This window comes from Sphaerodactylus townsendi, linkage group LG01 (genome assembly GCF_021028975.2).
Source record: "Sphaerodactylus townsendi isolate TG3544 linkage group LG01, MPM_Stown_v2.3, whole genome shotgun sequence".
Taxonomy (NCBI): Eukaryota; Metazoa; Chordata; class Lepidosauria; order Squamata; family Sphaerodactylidae; genus Sphaerodactylus; species Sphaerodactylus townsendi.
The window spans coordinates 178034642-178061367 of record NC_059425.1 but is presented as its reverse complement, the minus strand read 5'-3'; the positions used below and the strand labels follow the sequence as shown (position 1 = coordinate 178061367).

The window sequence follows — 26726 nt, the reverse complement described above, 5'->3', positions numbered from 1 at the left end:
GATACCTTTATTTAAAATTCTCCTACCTTGTCTTTCTCCCCAAAAGGGACTCAATGTGGGTTAGAATGAAGTTTCGAAATAACACTTGTAAAACACAGTTGCAAAAGGATAAGTACAATTCAGATGTCTGCAAAAAACCTTCCCAAACGGCTTTATCTTATAGAGGCCCTTTTTGCACAAACCTTTAAAACTTTTTGAGGCAGGAAATAAAATGTTTCATCTATGGAGTTCCACAGTGTTTCCCCCCCTTTGGTTCTGAAAACATTTTATTTCCAGTCTCAAAACGTTTTCTGTGAATCCCCTTTTAAAACGATTATTTGGTTGAAACGTTTTCAAAGTGGCTGTGTGATCTATTTACAATGTTTCCCGTGCCTCTGTTGCACCCCCAAGCTTCCTCCTCAGCTCCATATCTTGAGCTCACTCCATTCCCTCTCGCCTGTTTACTTTAACCATTTCAGGTTTTTTTATTTTATTTTGGGGGAGCTAATCTTTGAAGCATTGAGTATACACAGTATAGAGAATTGCAGGAAGAAGCTGTGAAGCATCAATTCAACAACTACCAAAAAAAGAGGGCAAGATCACATAATGGCGACCATGAACCATTTTGAAGGGGTGAGTGGTGACATACATCATGGTAAAGGGGGAAACTGAAATTTTTAAAGAAATGTTTTAGATTAGTGCGGAAAGGGCCAAAATCTCCTTGAGGAGAAAATGGAAGGGCTATCATGGCCCACCCACAGAGCAGTTGCAGCACGCAACAGCAGAGAGGAACAGCTAAGAAGACCAGAGGTGCCATGTGGATTGATACAAGGAGAGATGGTCCTTTGGTCACCCAACACTTCTAACAGCCCAACCCATCTAGATTTGTTAATGCAGTTTTCCAGTCCCTCCACTCTGTATACATAAGAACATAAGAACAAGCCAGCTGGATCAGACCAGAGTCCACCTAGTCCAGCTCTCTGCTACTCGCAGTGGCCCACCAGGTGCCATTGGGAGCTCACATGCAGGATGTGAAAGCAATGGCCTTCTGCGGCTGTTGCTCCCGAACACCTGGTCTGTTAAGGCATTTGCAATCTCAGATCAAAGAGGATCAAGATTGGTAGCCGTAGATCGACTTCTCCTCCATAAATCTGTCCAAGCCCTTTTAAAAACTATTCAGGTTAGTGGCTATCACCACCTCCTGTGGGAGCATATTCCAAACACCAATCACACGTTGTGTGAAGAAGTGTTTCCTTTTATTAGTCCTAATTCTTCCCCCCAGCATTTTCAATGTATGCCCCCTGGTTCTAGTATTGTGAGACATTTGTGTACATTTGTATTGTGTACATTTTCCCTAGACATCTATCATTGTACCTTAGGTAGACTGGCCTTCAGCAGATATTGGTTTGGCCCTCCTCTTGGGTGTTGGCCAAGATCATGGAAGAGATTCATCTATACAGCATCCATTCAGCTATCACAGCAGAATACATTATCCTATCACGCTTCCTGTTAAAGAACCAGTTCTCTTCTTCCTCACTAGCCCTACAGAATTGGACACGGCCTCTTCACAATGCCACTGATCAAGGGCAAATTTGGCAACAGGTGAACTGCTAAGATGAATTTAATTACCCCCTTCTTCCACGTTCCTTTGCTTAATCAAGAGAGAGATGACAAGAACAAATGCTGAAGCCTGAAACATAAAATACTGTACCTTGGGACCAGGATGTCCAATCGGTCCTTCAATTCCTGGGTCACCCTGCATTTAAAAGATATCATGCTATTATTAGTAGTCTTAGATTTATAGAGCATTTAAAGAACACTATTAAGAGCATAATTCATACTGTGCCCGATCAGTTGCTGCGGCTTTTATACTATAAATGGTGAGACTAAGCAGTTCTGAAGAGATGCTGAAGAGGTTTGAAATAGGCATGGCTTTTCATAGCGCATCTATTTTGGCCAATGAAGCATCTTGTTTAGCCAGGCCACATGAGAGTTCGGATCTGGAGTGGAGTTCCCGCTTTCAAACTGAATCCAGCTTTCTGAAAAAAGTAATTGTCTGTCTCCAGTGTGATGTTGCGTACATATTTCTGGGTGAGACTGCATAGTGTATATGTAAACACACATACATCAGCATAGATTTAGTATCAGGAAGGTTGCTTTGTTGGTCTAAAGTGGAAAAGCTACATTCAAATTCAGTAGCATCTCAAAAATTCACAAGATTTTTTGTGAATAATCTTTCACTGAAGGGAGCTTTACATTCAAAAGCATGTACTTGTTAGTGTCTAAGGTGCTACATCATTCCACAATCACATATTATTACTTTTAAATCCTCAGGTTTCAAAAAGGTTCTGTGCTCAGTTAAATTGCTCCATATCTATATTACAGATTAACGTAGTGATCAGAAACATCGACGCAGGGAGTAGGCAAAGCATAGATGGGAGGTTGGCACCAGGATAAAGCATTTCCAGTCTGCATGGGGAGAGTCAGGCCCCATCCGCACATGCAGAATAATGCACTTTCAACCCACTTTCACAATGGTTTGCTAGTGGGTTTTGCTATTCTGCACAGCTGCAAAGTGTATCAAAAGTGGATTGAAAGTGCATTATTCTGCATGTGCGGAAGGAGCCTCAGTGTGGTGTAGTGGTTAAGAGCAGGGGAACTATAGTCTGGAAAACTGGGTTTGATTCCCCACTCTGCCACGTGAGTGGTGGACTCTTATCTTGTGAACTGGATTTGTTTCCCCACCCCTACACATGAAGCTTGCTGGGTGACCTTGGACTAGTCACAGTTCTCTCAGAACTCTCTCTGACCAACTACCTCACAAGGTGCCTGTTGTGGGGAGAGGAAGGGGAAGGAGTTTGTAAGCCACCTTGTTACAGGAGGGAAAGGCGGAATAAAAATCCAAACTCCTCTTTCTTCAAGGTGAGGGCCACTCAGCAGTGAGTAAATGTCCAGGAATATGATGCTCTTTAAAAACTCTCAAGTACACCTCCGTTTCTCAAGAACTTTTCTTTGTTTATTGAAGAGAGACATAATGGGATATATAATAGAGTCTGAGACAAAATACACCAGACTCTACTAAACCCTGTGGATTCAGTATTTCTCATTATACACGCCAAGGACGTATGAATTTAATTCACCTCACCATTTCCGGCCACTGACAAATTCTGTTGGGATTTTTTTGGGGACAAATTTATCATCAGATTCAAACACTAGTCCTGAGGATTACGGTCTGATTGTGACATTCAAATACCAACTCCAAACTGGTATGTAGACCTGTGTATGACTGAATTGTTGACTCGGAGCAGGTCAATTTGTTGAGATTTGAGATAGGGAAGGTGGGGTTTGGGGAAGGGAGAGGGCTGAGAAGGGTATAATGACATGGAGTCTACCATTCAAACCAGCCATTTTCTCCAGGGTAACTGATCTCTGTTGTTTGAAAATCCGTTATAATTCCAGGAAATCTTCAATCCCCACCTGTAGATTCACAACCCTGTGACCGCTCTGATCATGCATATCTGACTACCCAATATCCAAATTTGCTTTAGTCAGTGGTGGGATCCAAAAATTTTAATAGGTTCCGATGCTGCATATACATTTTCTAGTGGGATCCAATAGCTATATTCCCTCTCTGTTACCAGATCACTTGATTTCAGAATGGTATACCTTGATCTTTAGAAAGGTTGAAGCTATTGGTTTCCCCTTGGAATCACTCCTTATGCTCACAAAGGTGGAAGCCTTCAGACTAGTTAAGAATAGGCTCTTGGATCTTGATTTTCATAATTTAACTCGTGCTGCCAAGACAACCTGTTCTCCGACTACATTATTAATCCCATGCGAGTGTGGAATTATGGCAGCATATCTTCGTCTGCTGATTAATCCCACCCAGAGGAGAGCCTTGGCTACTGCAAGATGTAATGTGCTGCCATCAGCTCTGCTGGAGGGAAGATTTAAGAATATGGAACGTTCTAAAAGAGTTTGTTCATGTGATATGTTTTATATGCCAATAAAGGCTTGTGTTGTTGTGAATAGGTTCTGATGGTGGTGGGATTCAAACAGTGGCGCTGCCACACACACGCACCTCCAGTCCCTATTGGGCAGGGGGGTTGCTTTAGTAACTCCTTCTCGGCACTCAGAAAAAATTAGTAATCATTTCTAGAGAAGTGGTGAGAACTGGTTGGATCCCACCTCTGGCTTCAGTGGCTTATACAGAATATGATCATTGGGGGAATTTTCTGGATTGTCACACTTTCTATTTACTCACCTGTCGTCCTTTAACACCAGGAGCTCCAGGGCCTCCCATGTTACCTTTCGCACCCTAGAAGAAAAACCAAAATCAGCAAGTGCAACATTTCTTCCTTATTGCCAAGAAAAATGGCAAATAAATTTAGCAGTCGTCCCATTGTCTGCCTCAAGACATACCCCACAGAGATGCAGAGCTAGTATATCATAGCCACATAACCAGATTGTACAGGAAACTGCATCAGTTTCTGGTAGGGGTACACCATCACTTATGAGCAAGTAGGCAGAAGCCCTTCTCTCCCAACAACCAACGTCAAACCACTGTGGTGAATGAGCATGGCATGGTGGAATGTGCCGTCCAGTTGCAGCCCACTTTTGGCCACCCCTCATGGGGTTTTCAAGGCAAGAGACAAAGTGAGGTGGTTTGCCATTGCCTGCCTCTTTGCCGTGACCCTGGACTTCCTTAGGGGGTTTCCCATCCAAGTACTAACCATGGCGCTTTCCGTACGGGCCTTTTACAGCCCCCCGGGGACGGCAAAAATGCCATCCCGAGGGAGCTGATCACATGGGGGGTGCAGCTGCTTTGCAGCCGCACTGCCCTCGCTCCTCCCCAGTGGTGCAAAGCCGCCATTTTTTGGAAAACGGTGGCTTCCAGACACTGCTGTGCGAATGGCAGCGGCTGGAAGGCGCCATCCCTCCCCCCTTGCCCAATTGACTTACCGTCCCTGCGACCGTCCGGTGCGTCGCTGAGGCCTGGGGACACGCCCCCTGCCCTGCGACTCTGGAGCGGTCGCGCAGGGCAGGGGGCGTGTCCCCTGGCCTCAGCGACGCGCCAGATGGTCACAGGGACGGTAAGTTGATTAGGCGACGGCGCAGCGCGGCGCCGTCTTCCCGGTCGTTACCGGGACCATTCGTTGGGTCAGCGTCATGTACGTGGCGGTGCAGAAGTGGCCCATGGTCACAACTTTGCTTCTGAGACCTGACGAGATCAGGCTAGCCTGGGACATTCAGGTCAGGGCTGAGTGAGCACAGCTCTTCACAAATGTGGGTGTGTCGTTCCTACTACTTTAAGAAGTGGGTTGGATCCAATTGGGTTATTCACTAATGACAAACAGGAGGAGATAATCCCCTTTGACCATTAAAAAGTCTATACCGGGGATCATAGGACCTACATGGAAAAGCCATCTGGGATGAGATAGTTGAGTGGTAAGGATGGGGGCTGGGTGCGATTGGGCAGAAAAGTTGGTGGGATCCAACTGATTTTTCAGATAACAACCATTGACTGACCAACTCTGAGAAAAAGACACCAGTCCATCAGTGACTGCTAGCTCTGCCTCACCAGCAAGTGCCCACCAAGGGCTCCCAAAAGGTTAAGGTTCTTTGGGTATATAGTTGTATTATGGTTGTGGGTCAAGATGCTCCTGAGCAGGTTGGTCACAGGTCTCCAAAAAGATATAGCACCCCTTCAACAATGCCCTCTTCTAACTCTTCTTTTGCCCATGTAAAACACAAGGGGACACTGAGAAACTGGAAAAAGTTGACATTTCCCTTGCAAAATTGCCTTTCTGAAGAGCATAGGAGAAAATCGATAGGACTGGCAACTGGTGTCTTCCTAGCTTTCTAACTTCAACAACAATAAACTCAAATTAAGGAGAAAACACTGGACCACAGAAAAGTCGCATGTGTCACTTATTGCCACTGCATGTGCCACTTCTTTATTGCCACTGCATGTGCCACTTCTTTTATTGCCACTGTATGTGCCACTTCTTTTATTGCCACTGCATGTGCCACTTCTTTATTGCCACCATCTATTTCACCCTAATAAACATTCTGTTATTCTGCAGAATCAAACTGCACATCCCAAATGTGACTGCTTTTTTCTCAATTGAGCAGAATAAAAGCACCTCTATAGGCTCCAATCTTAGCTGAAAGATTGAAAAAGGAACATATACATTTTCTAAATATATACATTTTCTAAATAAAATATTCTAAATAATATACTTTGAGGGGGAGAGGGGGGAGGGATGAGGGAGTCATCCTCCAAGCCCCTTCATTACAAACTTCAGGTTCCTTAGTTTTCTCTGCCACCCACCTATTTCATACCAGATAATATCATTCAACTTACCTTCTGCCCTCGGAAGCCCTTCGGACCGGCTGGGCCTTGAATTTCCAGACAGCGCATTTTGTAGCACTGAAATCAATTAGAATGAAAATTCAATGACGTTTTCGGAGTCAAGGACTGGATATATTTTATAATTTCAGAAAGGAGACTCTGGAACGATGGGGGAGAGGTGACTTTTATGTGGTAAACCTTCTACTTTCATTCATTCCATTGCATTCATCCAACTTCATTCAATGACTCTGAGGCTTCTACTCCAGTTATATCATACGTTTCAAGAAGGAAGGCCAAAATTGTTGTCGTGCACGCATCTGTCTCTTGCCAGGAATGTCTAGCCGGTATCTCTTCCACAGGAATCTGTCTTTTGAGCTGGGTACCAAATGAGCTAGGCCCTTCTAACTTCTAAAGAACAATTTATTTGAGAACCTAGAGAATGATGTGTATCAACAATCTGCAGACAGGTCAAACTTCCTGCTTTCCCTGCTGAATGCAAGCCATGGATTTCCCTGAAATTTTGGTTTTTTGGAGAGGAAAAGGGGACAGGGGACACTCAGGGAATTGGGGGGGGGGGTCAGGATCATCGGCAGGAGGGGAATCAGCAGAAGTCATGCCCCTCCCTTCTGAAGACTTGCGTGTCTTTAAATCTTTGACACTGAATATCTGAGTGGTTGCTGTTGTATTCAGCAGTAGCAAAAACATAGATCTAATAATGGGTAGAGGTGAAAACTGAAAACCAAGCACTCTTCTCATAAACACCATTAATTCACCACAGCTCTGTAGCAAATATTTAGGGACGATCAAATTAGAGTATCATAAGTTACAGTCTATAATGGCTTGATTCATAGTTGAGCATCTATAATGGCTTGATTCATAAAGGAGATAAGCCAGAGTATATGAATTTAGACCTCATAATGGTTTATCTGCCAAGCAGCTAATAAGTCTTACTGATTTTAACAGGATTTACTTCTATCTGTATCCAAGATAGCAACGTTTGTCTATTTGAAGCTCATAGTTGAGCATGTGGGTTTTGGGGGCTCTGGATGTATTTTTGGGAGGTGCCATTCTTTACCAGGACATGAAGCAAGGCTTTTGGGAAACATGAGGTTAGCATACTTACCTCTCCATAGGCGTCATGTTTCTGTTGGGGAAAAGATTTAAAAAAGAGAGATAAGTTCGACTTATTACAGAAGAAACAAAACAGACATAGCTTTCTCCCACCCCCAAATATAGACATTGGTCTCAGAATACTGTACATATGCGTAGCTATCATGGGACAGGGGGACGCTGTGCCCCGAGCGCACACCATTGGGGTCAGGTGGGGGGCGGAAAATCACCTCCACACCCCATACCCCTCTCTCTTCCCCCCACCATGCCAGGTCTGGCAGAGCAGCCGGCTGAACTAAGGTAAGTGGACGGCGGGTGGGGCTCCACAGGGGGTACACCACACCCTCCCCCTTCCTGCCGCCCCACCAGGCCTGGCAGAAGCAAAGAGCAGCTGGCTAAACAAAAGTAAGTCGGGGGAACGGGGTGCCATGGGGGAAGCTGGGGGCCCATGGGGGGGCAGGGCCCAGGCGTCATTTTGCCCCAGGCGCTGTTTCCCCCCACGCCACTGCTTCTGTGCAAACATGAATTCCGACACTGAACTTGGCCTTTTTAACACCTTTGCTTTCCCATTTCTAAAAGGCTATAAGCACACAGCCCTAACAGCTGTACAGAGGAGTACTCTCCAGCAAACAATGGAAGGGTTGAGTAAAGGACTGTCGGCTTGCTTTCATTATAAGGACCGATGAACTTTCCCAGTTTCTGTACTCTGCTGCTGGGATCTCTCACGTCATACTGCTAGCCCCAAAACACAGCACCATTCCCTCAAGTGCCTCGCCGGCTTCCATGGAAGTTCTTGCCAGAAACATCCAAATATTGTCAACAATTTGAATTTTGCTGATTAGGGAAATATTTTCACGTGCAGTTGATGTTTTCAAATTACTTTTCTGTGAAGCCAATCTTTTCAGTAATTTTACCGGGGTCTGGGAAAAGCAAGCCTTCAAAAGGGGACTAAATTAGGAAGCAAAGAGTTGCTTCTTGGCACCAAAGTGAGCATTTGCGGACATATCTATGTCTACCCAAAAGCAATCACACCATGGAGACAACTTGTGTCTCATAAGCCTCGTCCAAATAGTCCAAACTACATAAGCAAGACTATGGGCCTTTCCCCACTTACCTTAAGCCCCGCGCTACTCTCCTCAAGTAGCGCGGGGTCCCCCGGCACTCCCCACAACAGGGGCGGCGACAGTGCAGCCGCCCTGACGCTGCCGCTGTCGCGCCCCCTCAGTGCGCGGCATCCCTGGCGCTCTTGTAAACGGCACCTTTAGATAACCCTGCGCAGAGCGCGGGGTCGTGGGGACACCCGGGCGCGCGCGGCTGAGAGCAACGCGGGCATAGGGGGGATCGTGAAGAGTGGGGAAACGCCCTATCTCTTGAGAAACAACATTCATTAGAATAGAAGAAGAGCCCAGTTGGATCAGACCAATGGAGCATCTAGTCCAGCATCCTGTCACACACAGTGGCCAGCCAGTTCCTGTGGAAGTCCAACAACAGGATTGAGAGGCCAACGCCTTCCTCTGAAGATGCCTCCTGGCACTGGTATTCAGGGGTTTACTGCCTCTCAATGTGAAAGTATCCTTTAACCACAATAGCTAGTAGCCACTGATAGGCCTATTATCTATTAATCTGGCTACTCCCCTTTTAAAGCTGTCAATGCCTGTGGCAGAGGCGCAGCAAGGGGGACCGGTGTGTCCTCCGCCCCCGCCCCACCTGGAACATCCCCATCCCGCCCCGGAACGCTTCTGCCCCACCCCGGAAGCCCCCACCACGCCCCCGGAACACCCTCGCCACACCCCTACAGGGGCACCCCCTGTCCCCTTGGAGCTACACCTCTGGCCTGTGGCTATCCCTAATAAGACCATAAGAACATTGCTCCTGAAGAGAAGGATGTCAACCCTTACCATAACTTGGATGATTCTATCAATGGTGTCCTCATCAACATCAAGGGCATCTCTCTTGGTTGTGGCATAATTGTTACGGTAAAGTTCGTGCGGGGAATTGGCGATCTCTCGGAGGCCGGTTTCGTAGATGTTCTGACTTGGGGCCACCGCAAAGAGCTTGATATCGGCATCACGTGCTCTTTCCGCCTGCATCTTCATCCCTCCGCAGGGACTGCCCGTCACGTGACCATCAGTGATTACAATTGCATACTTCACTCCCTGAGGGGTCTTGGTAAGTATCTGTTCTGTCATGTTGGAGATAGCACAATCCGTAAAAGTGCCTCTGCCAATGTACTGAATGCTTTGCAACCGGTTTAAAAACTGGTCCTTGCTGGTGGTGAATTCACTGAAAATCTTCACCACATCTGAGAAATGAAGTCCAGCGAATTGCCAAGTGATTGACACTTGGCTCTGGTAAAGTTCGTTCTCCAGCTTTCTGATGAATGCCGGGATAAACAATTTGATGTTATCCACCAGACTCTGGATGGGCACCGTCTGCAGGGCCACGCTCTCCGAGGTGTCAATCACAAAGTATACGTTGATTGGGCAGTCAGTTTTATCTGTATGGAGAGACAGAGAGGCGAATGCGCGGAAGAGATATCAACGTGACAGATGTCATCATTGGAGCTGGAGAAGGTAATCCCCCCCCCCCCGCCCCGCATAAAGGCACAAATAGCAGTAAAGTGCTTAGAAGGGCAACAAGGATGATTGAGGGACTGAAGAACCTTCCCTATGAGGAGAGGCTGCAGCGTTTGGGACTCTTTAGTTTGGAGAGGAGACGGCTGAGGGGGGATATGATTGAAGTCTATAAATTATGCATGGGGTAGAAAATGTTGACAGAGAGAAATTTTTCTCTCTTTCTCACAATACTAGAACCAGGGGGCATCCTTTGAAAATGCTGGGGGGAAGAATTAGGACTAATAAAAGGAAACACTTCTTCACACAACCTGTGATTGGTGTTTGGAATATGCTGCCACAGGAGGTGGTGATGGCCACTAACCTGGATAGCTTTAAAAGGGGCTTGGACAGATTTATGGAGGAGAAGTCGATTTATGGCTACCAATCTTGATCCTCCTTGATCTCAGACTGCAAATGCCTTAGCAGACCAGGTGCTCGCGAGCAACAGCCGCAGAAGGCCATTGCTGTCACATCCTGCCCGTGAGCTCCCAAAGGCACCTGGTGGGCCACTGCGAGTAGCAGAGTGCTGGACTAGATGGACTCTGGTCTGATCCAGCTGGCTTGTTCTTATGTTCTTATGTTCTTAGTTCTTTAACAGAAAGTCTCCAGCATCTGATATGCATCAACGTTTTCCTGACAGGAATTTGTTCACTGAGGCACGGGGACAGAGGGGGTTGTGACCCTAGGCGCAATGGTGGGGGGATCACCCCACCCCCTCCTCCCCCAGGCTGACGCGGCTTAGAAGAGCTGGGTTGGTGCGGGGGAGGTGTCTAAAGAAAGAGCGGCCCTGCTGCCGTGGTGCCTGTCCGAGCCGCCTCCTTCCTTCCCTAGGCCTTTGGGGGCAGGGTTGGCTCAGACGAGTGCCATGGCAGCAGGCCACCTCTTGGGCCGCCTGCCGCGGTACCCTGGCCCGTCCCCTGCCTCCGTGCAGGCTGGCTTTTGCCCTCCCCAGGTCAACTTTTAACACTGTAAATATACACAATTTCTTGTTCAAAGTTAAAAACAAAAGAAAAAAAAGAACAAAATCAGTCTTCTGGTACAAAGGAAACATTTTTTACGTGGATGTCCAGATTTTTTTGGTGTGTGGGTGTGTGGGTGCCATGCCCCTACGGCCCGCGCTGTATAAAGATAACTGTACATACGTAGAAGAAGAAGAAGAAGAAGAAGAAGAAGAGGAGGAGGAGGAGGAGGAGGAGGAGGAGGAGGAGGAGGAGTTTGGATTTATATCCCCCCTTTCTCTCCTGCAGGAGACTCAAAGGGGCTGACAATCTCCTTGCCCTTCCCCCCTCACAACAAACACCCTGTGAGGTAGGTGGGGCTGAGAGAGCTCTGAGAAGCTGTGACTAGCCCAAGGTCACCCAGCTGGCGTGTGTGGGAGTGTACAGGCTATGGGAGTGTACGTGGGAGTGTACGTACACACCATTTCTAATATATTTTCTCTGCCTAAGCCCTGCATATAATTTAAAACTGGCTATGTACCCTACATGATGAATATCTTGAATCCAGAGTATCTATTTACCATTTAGGCCACAATGTTATGCAAGTATAGCCACACTATACATTTAAAATACATCCATACAGAGGTGGGATCCAGCAGGTTCTCACAGGTTCCCGAGAGTAGGTTACTACTTATTTGTGGTTGCCAAGAGGGGGTTCCTAATTGGTGATTTTGCCACATGATTTTTGCCTTAGTTACGCCCCTCCTCTCAGCAGTAGCGCGCAGAACTTGAAGCAGTCTAGCAGGAGGTGCACCGGCGTGCGTGGCAGCCTGTGCCTGTGTGCATTCGTTTCCCACCCAAGGACCGGCGCAGCAGCTGCATCCTTGCCACAGCCCCGCCCAGGAATGCCCCGCCCCCAGAATGCCTGGCCACGCCCCCGTCGTGCCCCGCCCAGCCCCATTGGCGCTACGCCACAGTTTGAATCCCACCACCATGGGAACCTGTTACTAAAATTTTTGGATCCCACCACTGCATCCATATCATTGCAAGTAATGGTTTCCTTGAAATCTCCCCTTCTCGAAGTTAAGGTCTTCCCCAGATCCTTAAGTATTTATTTATGTAATATCCCAAATTTTGGATCCTACAAATTTCTTCTGAACAGTATCGGAGAGGTAGAAGAAACAGGTTCGCTGAGGGAAATGAAGCTGATTAGCTAGAACGTGGCTCACTCTTGCATGTGCTTCACAAAGTCATGCCAATGTGTATGTCAGAAGGATAAGACAGGGTGGGTTTTAAGTGCTTTTACCTTCACAGGAAGGTGAGGCGCGAACCACATCAACGTCATTTTGAGCAAGGAAGGGAACCACAGCCGTGTAGAGCAGAACGATTAAAAAGGCACCCGGGAACATCTTGGACATCTACTGTTGAATCCTGTCAGGAAAAGAGTACAAAACAGAAGTCAAACTTTTAATATCATAAATATTAAATATGATCCTCTGAAGATGCCAGCCACAGATGCAGGCGGAATGTCAGGAGAAAACGCTACTGGAACACAGCCAAACGACCCGGAAAACCCACAACACCCTAGAAGTCAAACTGTATGTGAGAGGCAGGTTGACTAAGATGGTGAGCACCTGGATGAAGCTAAAGATGAACTGGCAGTGACGTAGGAGGTTAAGAGCTCGTGTAACTAATCTGGAGGAACCAGGTTTGATTCCCTGCTCTGCCACTTGAGCTGTGGAGGCTTATCTGGGGAATTCAGATTAGCCTGTGCACTCCCAACACATGCCAGCTGGGTGACCTTGGGCTAGTCACAGCTTCTCAGAGCTCTCTCAGCCCCACCTACCTCACAGGGTGTTTGTTGTGAGGGGGGTAGGGCAAGGAGATTGTAAGCCCCTTTGAGTCTCCTACAGGAGAGAAAGGGGGGATATAAATCCAAACTCCTCCTCCTCCTAATTGGTCTTCTGGACACAACGTGAAGATCTATTGTTAGGGTTCCCTGATGTGATGTCCTCCCTCCCTCTCCTTCCTTCCCCCAGGGTGGGTGGGCCATGACCAGATGATGGGCCCCCTCCCCCACTGCTGGAGGACTCACCCTGCCCACGTGGTCCATGCATACACCCCTCCCCTCCACCACGGTGTATGCGTGGGCCACGACCAGATGCTGGGCCCCCTTCCCCACACTAACCCACACTAACCCTAATCTATGTAGGATCTACAAAGGGAATATTTTCCTGGGCTTTTACTTTATTTCCAGGTAATTAGCCAAGATGAAGGAGGAGTGCCCTATATCATTTGACCCTCAGATAGCAACTTTTTCTAAGAAGATAAGACTCAAGTAGATTACCTTCATGAGACTGTACCCTGAGCCCACCAAAAAATTCCATTCAGCTATAGAAGTGGTGGCGAACCTATGGCACGTGTACCAGAGGGGGGACTCAGAGCCCCCTCTGTGGGCATGCGTGCCGTCACCCCAGTTTGGGCACTCAGTAGTGGCGTAGCACCAAGGGGGTGGGGTGTGTGTGATGCACCTGGTGCGTGCCCCTGTGGTGGCTTGGCGAGGGCGTTCCGGGGGCATGGCGGGGTGTTCTGGGGGAGTTCCAGGGCATGGCGGGGGTGGATAGGGTGTGGCAGGGGCACAGGGCGCATATGTGCCCCAGGTAGTTTCCCCTCGCTCCGCCCCTGGCATTCGGTCGCTAAAAGGTTTGCCATCACTGAGCTATAGCGTCTGCCCTCCAAATCCTTCATTTTCCTTAGGGAAACTTGTGTGCACAGCCTAGAGATCCCTTGTAATTCTGGGAAATCTCAAGACCCCACCTGGAAATTGGCAACCTTAAGGAACCGCAGTAATACTGATGTGGATCTTGGATTCCTTTTTAAATAGGGAATCTGAGAAGGGCTCTGATTTACAGATAATAGGGGAGATACAGTTGCTTGCAATCTCAACACTGAAAGCAGGGCTTAAGCTTGCTCAAATGTATTTAGATCCCTCCCCCCCATCTTTTTAAAAAGTCAGACATGATAGGCTTGCCTGGATCTTATGTGCTACTCATCGTTTGGCTCTGTGCAATGCAGTCATTACTTTTGTATAGCAAGAATCTCTGCTGTTTAAGCTTCAGTCCTTTAGGTCCCAGGTTTTGGGGGACGCAAAGACAGTAGTAAAAGGTGGGGTTTTTTTGGATTCTTTCAGCTGCAGGAAGGTGACTTGCCATGAATGATGACTGACCCTAGGCTAAGTGAGACTCCTTTCCCCCCCCTCCTTCTGTCCCCCCTTCCTGTGCTTCCCCTCCTGAGGTAAATTCCACAATGGAAATAGATGGGTAATCCAAAATAGCAGTGACCTTACACTGCTATTGGGTAGACATCAGAGGGAAAGGTAGGGAGGCAAGCAGGAAGAGAAAGAAAGAAAGAAAGAAAGAAAGAAAGAAAGAAAGAAAGAAAGACTGTAATCAGTGGGGAAGTTTACCAGTTCACAACAGAATCCACCTCCAGAAACACTTGGCAGCTTCTCTCGTGAGGTGATGCTCACTATAACTCTTTACGTTTCCATAAGCAAAAAGGTGAGGGTAAGGTTGCCAACTCTGGATTGGAAAATTCCTGGAGATTTGGAGGTACAAATCTGGGGAGGGAAGGGTTTGCAGAAGGGAGGAATCTCAGCTGGGTATAATGCTACAAAGTCCACCTTCCAAAGCAGCCATTTTCTCCAGAGAAACGGATGTCTGTGGTCAGAATGGCAGGAGATCTCCACACCCCACCCGGAGGTTGGCATTCCTAGGTGAAAGCCATAAAATTTCCACGGAAAAGCTGAAACTTCATGGGGTGGGGGCAAGGAGCTATTGCCAGTGGTGGTGAACCTTTGGCACTCCAGATGTTATGAACTACAATTCCCATCAGCCCCTGCCAGCACAGCTAATTGGCCATGTTGGCAGGGGCTGATGGGAATTGTAGTCCATAACATCTGGAGTGCCAAAGGTTCACCACCAAGGAGCTATTCTCTCAAATACCCCTGTAGCTACCAGCCTGATCCCAAGCACCGTTGAATAAACTCAAAGTTGTCTGAGTAGGGTGGACATTCGGTTTTACTGTTGCTTATTAAGGGTCTGCTTGGCGAATCTTCCTAAACATCACATGTCGATTTCTTCTAATTATTTACAGATTAACCCAAACCATCTTCATTCAGCAAGCACAAAACGGGAAGAGTCATGAATACTATAGCAAAGTCTGTGTGGACAGATGCCTCCTCAACGTCTCTAAACTCCAAACAGCTCTCTCTGGCAACTTCTAAGGGCTGGGAACGGTTCAGGTGAGGAGAATGTGAAATATATTTTCTGTCAGGATTACGAGCTGGCTCAATAGAAGGTCCTAGAGGGAGCTTTTGAACGGGAAGACCTCACGCAAAAAAACAGATTTACCTTGTGTGGCAGAAGAGTCCTCTTTGTTAAAACATGTCTTATTTTTCAGTTTTGCTTTATCCACCTTTGATTTGCAGTTCTCTGCAAGATGTAAAGACACTGACTTGAGCCCACAAGACCGTTTTTTTTACTGAGCACCCCCTGACTCTTAAATCTCCCAATGGAAAGTATGAATTTGAGTTCTACCATCATTCCAGTTTAAAAAACAAAGGCTCATTCCCACACATGCAGAATAATGCACTTTCAAACTGCTTTTAGTGCTCTTTGAAGCTGTGCGGAATAGCAAAATCCACTTGCAAACAGTTGTGAAAGTGGTTTGAAAACGCATGATTTTGCGTGTGCGGAAGGGGCCAAAGTTCTTTGAAAGGCCTTAATTTAGGATTGTCCATGTTGGGAAACTTGTGGAGATTTGGAGATGGAGCCTGTGGAGGACAGAAATGTCAGTGATATACTGTGCTAGAGAATCCATCCTTCAAAGCAGCCATTTTCTCCAGAGAAACTGATCTTTGCATTCTGGAGATGTGTGTAGTAATTCTGGGAGATCTCCTGGTTGGCAACCCTATCTTTATTCCACACAGGGACTGGTTTTTAGCAGCTCATCAGCCTGGTTCTCATAGGAGGGAACAGGCTGTCCTTAAATTTCAGACTGCCGCGGGAGTTCTCACCTGACTGAATTCCTGCCACGCAAAAAACAAGCAGGCCCGTGGAAAAATAGCCCTATCTGTCGCTAATACCTAGTTTTCTGTGTGAAGGGAATTTTGGTATAGGGGGAACATTCATTCATGTGGACAGTCTGAAATAGTGCAGGTCAGAAACATGCTTCCTGGACCAGCAGGAACTGGGCTATGCACTCTCACCAGCGGTGGGATCCAAAAATTTTAGTAACAGGTTCCCATGGTAATGGGATTCAAATTGTGGCTTAGCGCCAATGGGGCTGGGTGGGGCATTCCAGGGGTGTGGCCGGGCATTCCGGGGGCGGGGCATTCCTGGGCGGGGCTGTGGCAAGGACGCAGCCACTGCGCCCGTCCTTGGGCGGGAAACGAATGCACGCAGGCGAAGGCTTCCACGCACGTCGGTGCACCTCCTGCTAGACTGCTTCAAGTTCTGCGCACTACTGCTGAGAGGAGGGGCGGAACTAAGGCAAAATCATGTGGCAAAATCACCAACTAGTAACCCCCTCTCAGCACACACAAATAATTAGTAACCTACTCTCGGGGACCTGTGAGAACCTGCTGGATCCCACCTCTGACTCTCACCTAATTTGACTCCTAGGAAGAGAAAAAGAACAAGAGTTTGGATTTATATCCCCCTTTTCTCTCCTGTAAGGAGACTCAAAGGCCCTTACAATCTCTTCCCCCCCCCCACAACAAACACCCTGCGAGGTGGGTGGGGCTGAGAAAGCTCCAAAGAACTGTGACTAGCCCAAGGTCGCCCAGCTGGCATGTGTGGGAGTGCACAAGCTAATCTGGTTCACCAGATAAGCCTCCACAGCTCAAGTGGCACAGCAGGGAATCAAACTCAGTTCTCCAGATTAGAGCGGATCTGGTCTTAATCACTACACCACGCTGGGTCTTGTGAAGAAAAAATGGGATCAAGGACTCTGGGATAAGCCCAGGCCCACTTGACCCATCACAGGATCTATGAGTATGCTCCAACAGACTCCCTCCCATTTTATCCTTCTTGTGAAGGTTAGGTTGAGTGTATGTGACCGGCTCAAGGTCTCCCATAAGGAGACCATACCTGCTATGGTAGCGCACCTTCCAGCAATTTGTCCTTCATTATCATCAAGATATCTGGGAGGGTGGGCAGGCATCATGATTGCATGTAACAGCCCCCCCCCAGAAGTGGAGTCATCAAATTGGGGGTGATGTTTTGGGATGCGCCGAACCTGCTACCATTTTTGGCAAATCCCAGAGCTTCCCAACGTCATGACATCATTTCCAGTTTTGCAGGAAGTGGCACTGTGTGCCAGCACAACACTGGCAAACCTACCTCCCCCTCAAAAACCTCCTTATTGCCAGGTGGAGTTCTGGCCCCTCTAGTCACCCACCACGTTTGATGTTCATTGCACCTGGAGTTATCGTAAGTATGCTGGCCTCTGTATAGCAGTGGGCAGAACAAAAATGGCCTCACAATAGACTAAGGTGACCAGATTGTCACCTTTGCAAACCGGGACTTGTGCGGGCAGCCAGCCAGGTGGCCGCAGGAGTGCACTGCCTTTTGGGGCGCTACACGGTTTCCCGCCATGTGACACGGCAGGAAACGGGAGCACCCCAGAAGGCAGTGTGGCAATGCGGGAGGGTGCCGCACTGCCTTCTGGGGCGCTCCCCTGTTTCCCACTCTGTGACAGGGCGGGAACCGGGAGTGCCTCAGAAGGCAGTGCGGCAGCGCGGGAGGCTGCTGCACTGCCTTCTGGGGCGTTCCCCTGTTTCCCGCCCTGTGACAGGGCAGGAAAAGGGGAGCGCCCCAGAAGGCAGTGCGGCAGCCTTCCAAAAATCGGGACAGTTCAACAAACCCGCGGGACGCGGGACAAATTGGTTTAAGGCGGGACTGTCCCGCCAAAAGTGGGACGTCTGGTCACCTTACAATAGACACATAAAGGCTTCCTGTTGCAGGCAAACTAACATGGACCCTTCTCATCTTTCCTATGCCTTTTACCCTTTGGGGAGATACCGGTAGAACCAGGGAACTGGTTGCTTTCCCTGATCCCTGCTTTGTCATGAAAACTTTCACTTTCCCACGAGTTTGAGTGAAAAAGGAAAGATGTTTCCATTCTTGTGGAGGACAGAGTTTCCAACTTCCAGGTGGGGGCTGGAGATCTCCTGTTATTACCACTGATCTCCGGGCAACAGAGATCAGCTCCCCTAGAAAAAATTATTGCTTCATAGGGTGGACTTTATGGCACTGTACTGCTGAAGTCCCTCCCCTTCCCAAACCCCACTCTTCTCAGGCTGCACCCCCCAAATATCCAGTTATTTCCTCATTCGTAGCTGGCAACTCTACTGCAAGGGTGGGTTGTGACTGAGCAGTATGACTGTCCCAGTTTAACGAATTCTTCATAACTGCCATTCCAATCACTCAGCAACTGCTTCACCAGTGGCCAAAGGCACCCCAACAAATATTACCAAAGTCCACAGTGGGAGTTGTGTCTTTTACCTCAGGATGAGGTTCTGCAGACTGAGGTCGATTCCGCACTTGTGTTATCGACTTAAGTTCGAGCTGCGTTCGACCTAAGTGCTCCGCACAACCACTGGGATCGACATGGTTTTGTATCAGCTTCGCCCCGTGTAACGGTCAAATTTCCGACTCCAGTTGGGAACTACTACTTTTTCAGGGAACCACGCTCGAACTCCACTCGATTCCAGTAAAGTGCGGAATCTCTGGTGCCAGGAGTCCCCCATTCAGCCAATCACAGCTGAGTGTTTCGGGCACGTGTACAACTGGAGAACTGCCACGGTGAAAATTGCGCCTAATTTCCCCCCCCCTCTTCTTTTTTGCATTCGAAGTGATGGTTGGTAGCACAAACGGCGCACAATTTCCAAGTACCAACATAAGCGGCCAATCAAAAAGCCCCACCTTCATCCCTCCATTCCTCTGGCAATTTTTTTTATAACGCGTGTGGGGATAGACGGAACATGGCCGTAGAACAGTAGCCAATCGGAATGGAGCGGCGAAGAGGCACAGGATGATTGCACCCTCCGAGCTGGGATCAAGCTGGTTGCAGTGGGGAACAACAGTTAGTTAGTACCCTTCTCAGGGAACTGAGTCGAACCTATTTTACTCGTGTGCACAATCGCCCTGAGTCACCAAATAATGGACCCAGTTTTAAAACCAGGGTCTGAAAAGGATGGCTCCTCCCCACACTTTACTGGCCCACGGGCACCACTGGACATCAGAAGCAACTTCAGGAAAGCCAAACTACAAATTCCATAGAAGAAGAAAAGTTTGGCCTTTCTCTCCTATAAGGAGTTTCAAAGCCGCTTACAAATTCCTTCCCCTCTCCACCCCATAACGGAACATTGGGAGGTAGGTGGGGCTGAGAGTTCTGAGAGAACTATGACTAGTATAAGGTCATCCAGCAGACTTCATCCATGTGTCGGAGTGAGTAGAGAAGAAGAAGAGTTTGGATTTATACCCCCCCTTTCTCACCTGGAAGGAGACTCAAAGGGGCTTACAATCTCCTTTCCCTTCCCCCTCCCCCACAACAAACACCCTGTGAGGTGGCTGGAGTTGAGAGAGTTCCGAAAAGCTGTGACTAGCCCAAGGTGACCCAGCTAGCGTGTGTTGGAGAGCACAGGTTAATCTAGTTCCCCAGATAAGCCTCCACGGCTCAAGTGGCAGAGCGAGGAATCAAACCTGGTTCTCCAGATTAGACTGCACCTGCTCTTAACCACTACGCCACTGCTGCATAGTAAACAAATACAGTTCACCAGATTGGAGTCAGTACTCAAGTGGAGGAGTGGGGAATCAAACCTGGTTCTCCAGATTAGAATCCACCTGCTCCTAACTGCTACACCACACAGGCGCACAGGTGAGGTCCAGCTCCATCACCAGAACTATCAGGCAGGCATGTGCTTGTGAGATGTACCCTGTTGGGAACTCAATTCTCAAGAGGAGGAGCCTAGAAATCTCCCAGAATTCCAACTGATCCCCAGGCTACAGTGATCAGTTCCCCTAGAGCAGGGGTAGGGAACCTGTGGCTCTCCAGATGTTCAGGAACTACAATTCCCATCAGCCTCTGTCAGCATGGCCAATTGGAGAGTATGAGATCAAATCCCTCCTGAATACCCTCCCCCCACAAGCTCCATTCCCTGTAAGCCCCATTTCCAAATCTCCAGGGATTTCTTATCCCAAGCCAGAGCTGCCTACAAGGAGAATCCGTCATGTACCCCATTGTGGTGTGGGTGGAGAAAGACAAGGAGGAGGAAGAAAACCCAAAGAAAGCCTAATGTATATGGATCTCCTTCATTTTCCCTGCAAAGGGAGAGAAAAAGTCACACTTAAACAGATTTTGGAAACAGTGGAGATTCTCTGATCTGAGTGTGGAGTGACTGCTGATGAGGGGAAAATGTGTGCTTAACTGAGAATCAGACCTGAAGGGGATGTGTGCTCAATGTGGAGGAGGAAGAAGAAGAAGAAGAAGAAGAAGAAGAAGAAGAAGAAGAAGAAGAAGAAGAAGAAGAAGAAGAAGAAGAAGGAAAGAGAGTTTGTATTTATATCCAGCTTTTCTCAACCATGAGTCTCAAAGCAACTTACAAACTTATTCCTTTCCTCTCCCTACAAGAGACAGTTTGTGAGAACTGTGACTGGCCCAAGGTCACCCAGCAGGCTTCATGTGGAGGAGAGGGGAAACAAATCTGGTTCACCAGATCAGACTCTGCCACTCATTTGGAACGTTAGGGAATCAAACCTGGTTCTCTAGATTAGAGCCCACCTGCTCTTAACCACTGCACTACTCTGGCTCTCACTGAGCTCTCGCTAATGCTCACTGAGCTATTAAAATGTAAGGAGATCACATGTGTGCAAAAGCCCAGATATTTTAGCCTCAAGGATTTCATGATGATGCCTTCTTGTTCCTGGCTCCTCCCCTGCAAGTGTCACACATCTAGGCTCGCCGCAATTGTTCTTTACCAACACTTCACTGTTCTTGGGGTGCGCATCAGAAGTTTTCAAATGCAGGGTCAGACCACTAGCAGCTCAAGTGACCCCCCTCCCCCCGTGCCTGAGAACATGCCAGATATTGAACCTCTGACATGTAACCCGTCACGTGTTCTACCATTGAGCCTCCGGTGACTCCGTTCTGGCTAATGCCTGGAATCGTGGTCCATCAGAGGAACTCAGGTGCAACATGTTACTCCTGAGGCGCAGATATCACATTACTGGGGGCAGCCCATCAGCAGCTCCTGATTTCCCATCATCACAATCCAAGAAGGATATTGACAAAGTGGAACAGGTCCAGAGAAGGGCAATCAAAATAGTGAAAAGTCTGGATTCCGTGCCTAATGAGGAGTGGTCTAGGGAGCCAGGTATGTCCAGTCTGGAGAAGAAAATGATAAAGGGGTGACATGATAGCCATGTTTAGATATTTGAAGGGATGTCATGTTGGTGAGGGAGCAAGAAGAGTTAGAAGAAGAGTTTGGATTTATATCCCCCCCTTTCTCTCCTGCAGGAGACTCAAAGGGGCTTACAATCTCCTTGCCCTTCCCCCCTCACAACAAACACCCCGTGAGGTGGGTGGGGCTGAGAGAGCTCCGAGAAGCTGTGACTAGCCCAAGGTCACCCAGCTGGCGTGTGTGGGAGTGTACAGGCTAATCTGAATTCCCCAGATAAGCCTCCACAGCTCAGGCGGCAGAGCGGGGAATCAAACCCAGTTCCTCCAGATCAGAATGCACCTGCTCTTAACCACTACGCCACTGCTTGTTTTCTGCTGCTCCAGAGACTAGGACCAGGAGTAATGGGTTCAAGGTACAGAAAAGAGATTCCACCTAAACATCAGAAACAACTTCCTGATGGTAAGGGCTGTTCAGCAGTGGAATACACTACCTCAGAGGGTGATGGAGTCTCCTTCAGAGGTTTTTTTTTAAAAGAGAGACTGGATGGCCATCTGTCAGGAGTGCTTTGATTGTGTATTCTTGCATGGCAGGGGTTGGACTTGCTGGCCTTTGTTGTTTCTTCCAACTCTATCTTAACATCTGGTACCTAACCTACGCTCACATCCTGTTGGCAACTGCGACCTTCTACCCTAGGCCTGTGTGGGTAGGGCCCATTTTCTTTTTCTTCAGCTCCTGGAATATTATTACAACCATTTCCCTAAAATGGCATTAATTCTGGCCTCTGTATACACTTTCCACTGGTATGTGTCCCATTTCAGTTTCTTAGTCTTAACAGTGAGCCTGTCCAGATTTCAGATAAAACAAAGTGTGACTATTAAACCTCCCTACGCAGCCTATGGAGCAAACATATACGATTGCAGGCCTCAGGCATTTCCTCAGTACAGTTTAGAATAAAAATGGACACCTTAAAAGGAGACCCTTGGACAGATTTTTCATACCAAGAACTGGGCATGAGTGCAAATTCAGGGCCTATCTGGGCTTCAGATGTAAGGCTTCCTTCATCCCCCTCTTTCCATTTGTCTGTGCAAATGTTTCCCGATCGAATATCAAATTGAATTTGAGGAAAACTTGAAAACAACTTCTCCTGCAGCTTCAAGATCACCCTGGGATGCAGGCACAGTTTTCCAGAGCTTGACGACTCTGCTGGAAATTTGTTCTGCTGATATGTCTCATAACTACACCACTGAGGAAAGGGGGGGGGGGGGAAGAGAGAGAAACCAGAGACTTCTCAGAACAGCCATCTCTGCCGGAGCCTCTTCGTCTCAATCCAGATTCATGCAGCCTGCCAGAGTGTCAGCTACACAGCTGAGATTCCCAGAGACAAGACTGACTCCTTGGGGCAAGTCCTTTTTCTCCATCATCCCCCAATTTTGTACAGTCACATTGACTACCGAGCCTGCCACAACCAGGTAGAAATAGAAACAGAGGTCTGAAGTCTCCTCGGAGAACAAGGAAGAATCAGTTTCCACTAGCAAAAAGACTGCATTTCATCCAAGACAGATGTGTCATACACAATTGGGAAAAAATATTGCAATCATCTGATTGCAATCATCATGATGCAAAACTCAAGAATAAAATACGCATATTAGTGATACCGTGGTATTGAAACTGACATTGGGCCCATCTTTGGAAATCACAATACTTTACTAAAAGATCATTGAAACTGCTCCCTCAAGAGGAACCGACATCCAGCTAACTTGTAGAAGTTCCATCTGACCACGTTTTCATGAACGACATCTATTTGCAATTGTGGAACAGATCTTCTGGCGTATAAATTATTTGGAAATGAAAACCACTTGTGAAAGCATAGGGGAAGGCAGTAGGTGAAAAATATGTTCTCTGTTGATTTTTTAATCCCCCACCCTTCTTCGTAGAAGCCCACGGGTTATATTTGGTTCTTCCCTCCCCCACTGTATCCTCACAACAGACCTGTAAGGTAGGTAAGATTGAGAGAGCATGACTAGCCTTATGGACTCTTGGCAGTATGGAGACCTGAACCCAGGGCTCATTCCGCACATGCAGAATAATGCACTTTCAAACTGCTTTCAGTGCTCTTTGAAGCTGTGCGGAATAGCAAAATCCACTTGCAAACAGTTGTGAAAGTGGTTTGAAAACGCATTATTTTGCGTGTGCGGAAGGGGCCCAGATCTCCTCAGTCCTAGTCCAATACGTTAGACACTCGATCTCCTTTTCCTTCTAGGCCATAAAACTTCAAAGCAAGTTTAAGGATTTTTCTCCTCACATAATCCCAAAGGGCAACCAGAGCAAGAGGGTCCCCATAAGGGGCTACTTGGAACTGGCCTCGCTGTTCACCGCCTCTTTTTCTGGAGCCTAGTTTTGTCGGATCCTAGCAAAACCAGAAAAAAGGCGAACTCTTCCCGCGACAACTTCTTCGGTGCAAACCAACAACAGGCTAAAGCAGCCCAGTCAATCTTTGCGGCAGCTTTCAAACACCCAAGAGTCCCAACTGACAGACGGTGTCTCAAAAACCTGGCTTGTTTCTCAGGTTCGCCTGCGCTCTGAAAAATCTTGCCACACTAGGAACATAGAAGATGAGCCGAATCGGTCACGGCGGCTAGCTCCCCCTGTTCCAACTCATTCCCTTCTCTGCACTGTTTGACATGTCACACTGGATACTTGTATGCGTTATTTCCCATTTTTATCCTTCTAGCCCCATTCATTTGCTCCCTTTCATGTTTATCACGCTCTTAAATCGCGTTGTTTCATAGCTGCGGATCTTCAAGTCAGGAAGGCAGGCTGAAAATAAAGCAAGCAAGTAAGTGAACTATTTACCTGCGAAACAAGAAGACCATCAAAACTTTGCAGGGGGGGAAAACGTGCGCCGCAGAAGGGTCCTCTTTGTCCCCTGGATGTCAAGAGGGGCTCAGCATCTTCAGAGAGAAAAGGCCATGCTTCCCTTTATTAATTTTTGGACGAGGCGAGGGAGTCCCAAAGGGTGCGGCAGAGGTCTCTCCCGTTGCAAGCCTCTGCTCCTCTTCCCAAACCAGAAACTGGCTACTTTATAATTCTCCTCCTTCAAGAAACCGGAGGCGAAACTCCGAGCCGTCGGCGCGCCGCGCGGCCACGAGGGGTCGCTGTGGGTCCACCAATGCTGCAGGGTGGGGCGCGGGATCCACCCAGTCCCCTCTCTACCAGATCGGGGGGGGGGGGGGGGTCTTGGGAAGCAGCCGGGCTGGAACCGCGGCAAGAGGGGCCTCTGCTTCGGGACCGCAGCGTACGAAGTGGAGAGTAGCGTTTGTGAGTTTCGCCTAAGTTTTTTTTTTAAACCGAAAGATGCACAAAAAGTTTTCTCCCCCCCCCACCCCCCCACCCCCCCAACTTTGTGAAAAGAATAAGAATCTGCTTGTGCAACTGTGCAGACAGGAAGCTTCACTCCTCAGCGTTGGGCCAGCCTGGGATTTCCTGCTGCGGTTCTGTCTTTTTTTTTGCTTTTTGCAGAATTCAGTTTGTAAACAGCTGGAAGCCTGCAGGGAAAAATCTGGGATCCTTTCGGGCTGCTGGGCTGGCAACCTACCTTAGGAGAAAGAAAGTGCCTCGTTGGGCCCCTTCCGCACATGCAAAATAATGCACATTCAGTCCACTTTCACAAGTGTTTGCAAGCGGATTTTGCTATTCCGCACAGCTGCAAAGTGCATTGAAAGTGGATTGAAAGGGCATTTCTCTGCATGTGCAGAAGGGGCCTTGGAATTACAGCTGACATTCAGACTACAGCTTTCCTAGAAAGGAATGGTACTTCAAAGGATGCACTCAGTACCATCCGATCCTTCCTGGGCTGCTTCTCTTGCCTAAACTTCCCTCCAGGTCTCCAGGAATTCCCAACCCAGAGTTGGCAACCCCTGAATTAAGCACGGCAGGCGAGAGCCCAGCCATGGCTTTAAAGACCCACCCCCCCTTCCCTTCACACCTTAGATCTCAAAGGGGTACCTTTCTTTCTGGGCTGCTTGAAAGCTGATATTTTTCAAGGTGAGGGTTTACAAATGGTGGAAATATGTAACATGCAGACGCTGGAACCATTTCCAAGGAAAGTAAGAACCTTCCCCAAACTGTTGGGCCTTATTCGGGCTCACCCCATTGAATTTGTATAAGGACCCCCCCCCACACACACACACACCATCTCTAAAGCAACCATTTTATCCAGGGCACAAATTCATAGTCTGGAGATCAGTTGAACTTCCAAGAGATCTCCAGGCCCCACCTGGAAGTTGGCAGTCACAAGTGCTCCTCTGTCAGTGTTTTGTTGGGCAAGAACTCATGGGAACCCAAGAACTTCTACATATTAGGGTTGCCACCTTCCACGTGGGACCTGGAGTCCTCCCAGAATTACTACCCTGTTTCCCCGAAAAGAAGACACTGTCTTACATTAATTTTTGCTCCCAAAGATGCGCTATGTCTTATTTTCAGGGGATGTCTTATTTTTCTGTGTTCTGTTCGTCGGGCATGCTTCCAAACAAAAACTTTGCTACGTCTTACTTTCGGGGGAATGCCTTATATTTCGCACTTCAGCAAAACCTCTACTACGTCTTATTTTCCGGGGATGTCTTCTATTCAGGGAAACAGGGTACTGGTCGCTAGATTATGGAGATCAGTTCCTTTGGAGAAAATGGGTGCTTTAGGGGGTGGGTTCTATGGCAGCACATCCTAGGGCTCTTCCTCCAAGCCCCAAACCCCAACCCCAAATCTTCAGATATTTCCCCACCAAGAGGTGGCAACCCTACCTATGCATTCTATTGCCTGGCGTGAAAAAGAAAAGTTGCAGGATCAAGCATTTTATCATAGATTGTTTTCTGCCCCAGGAAGGAAGTCAGTGTGGTAGAACCAGGTCTTGGAAGCTAAGCTGGTTTGGTGCTTGGATGGGGGACCACCAAGGAAGACTGCAGGGGAAGGCAATGGCAAACCACCTCTGCTGCTCACTTGGAAGAGCCATCTGGGGTCACTATAAATCACTTTGCAGTTCACTATCTGGAAGAAAGGCAGCATGCTGTAGCCTGATCGCATCAGATCTTGGTAGCTAAGCAGGGTAGGGAATCGGAAAGAACACCACCAAGACTACAGAAAGAAGGCTGTGGCAAACCACATCTCCTACTCTGCCTTGAAAGTCCCTTGCTGGGCTCCCAATAAGCCAGTGATGTATTTGAAGGAACTCAAGTTCTCATTTGAAACTTCTCAAGCTTAGGGAGAGGAGC

The 26726-nt window shown here is 48.0% G+C and overlaps 1 protein-coding gene across 2 annotated transcripts in view; it reads right to left on the bottom strand.

Moving 5' to 3' along the window:
• Positions 1–24527, bottom strand: part of COL6A2 (collagen type VI alpha 2 chain) — a 79888-nt gene extending 55361 nt beyond the window's left edge. For both annotated transcript variants that reach the window (XR_007244839.1, XM_048500772.1), the window contains exons 1-7: positions 24316–24527; positions 12304–12428; positions 9343–9941; positions 7458–7478; positions 6347–6412; positions 4244–4297; positions 1691–1735 (exon numbers count right to left, since the gene is read on the bottom strand). Coding sequence is in view for 1 of the 2 variants with exons in the window: in XM_048500772.1 (XP_048356729.1) it covers positions 1691–1735; positions 4244–4297; positions 6347–6412; positions 7458–7478; positions 9343–9941; positions 12304–12415 (897 nt within the window). In the remaining variant the exon portion in view is untranslated. The remainder of the gene's footprint in view (positions 1–1690; positions 1736–4243; positions 4298–6346; positions 6413–7457; positions 7479–9342; positions 9942–12303; positions 12429–24315) is intronic.
• Positions 24528–26726: the final 2199 nt, after the last annotated feature.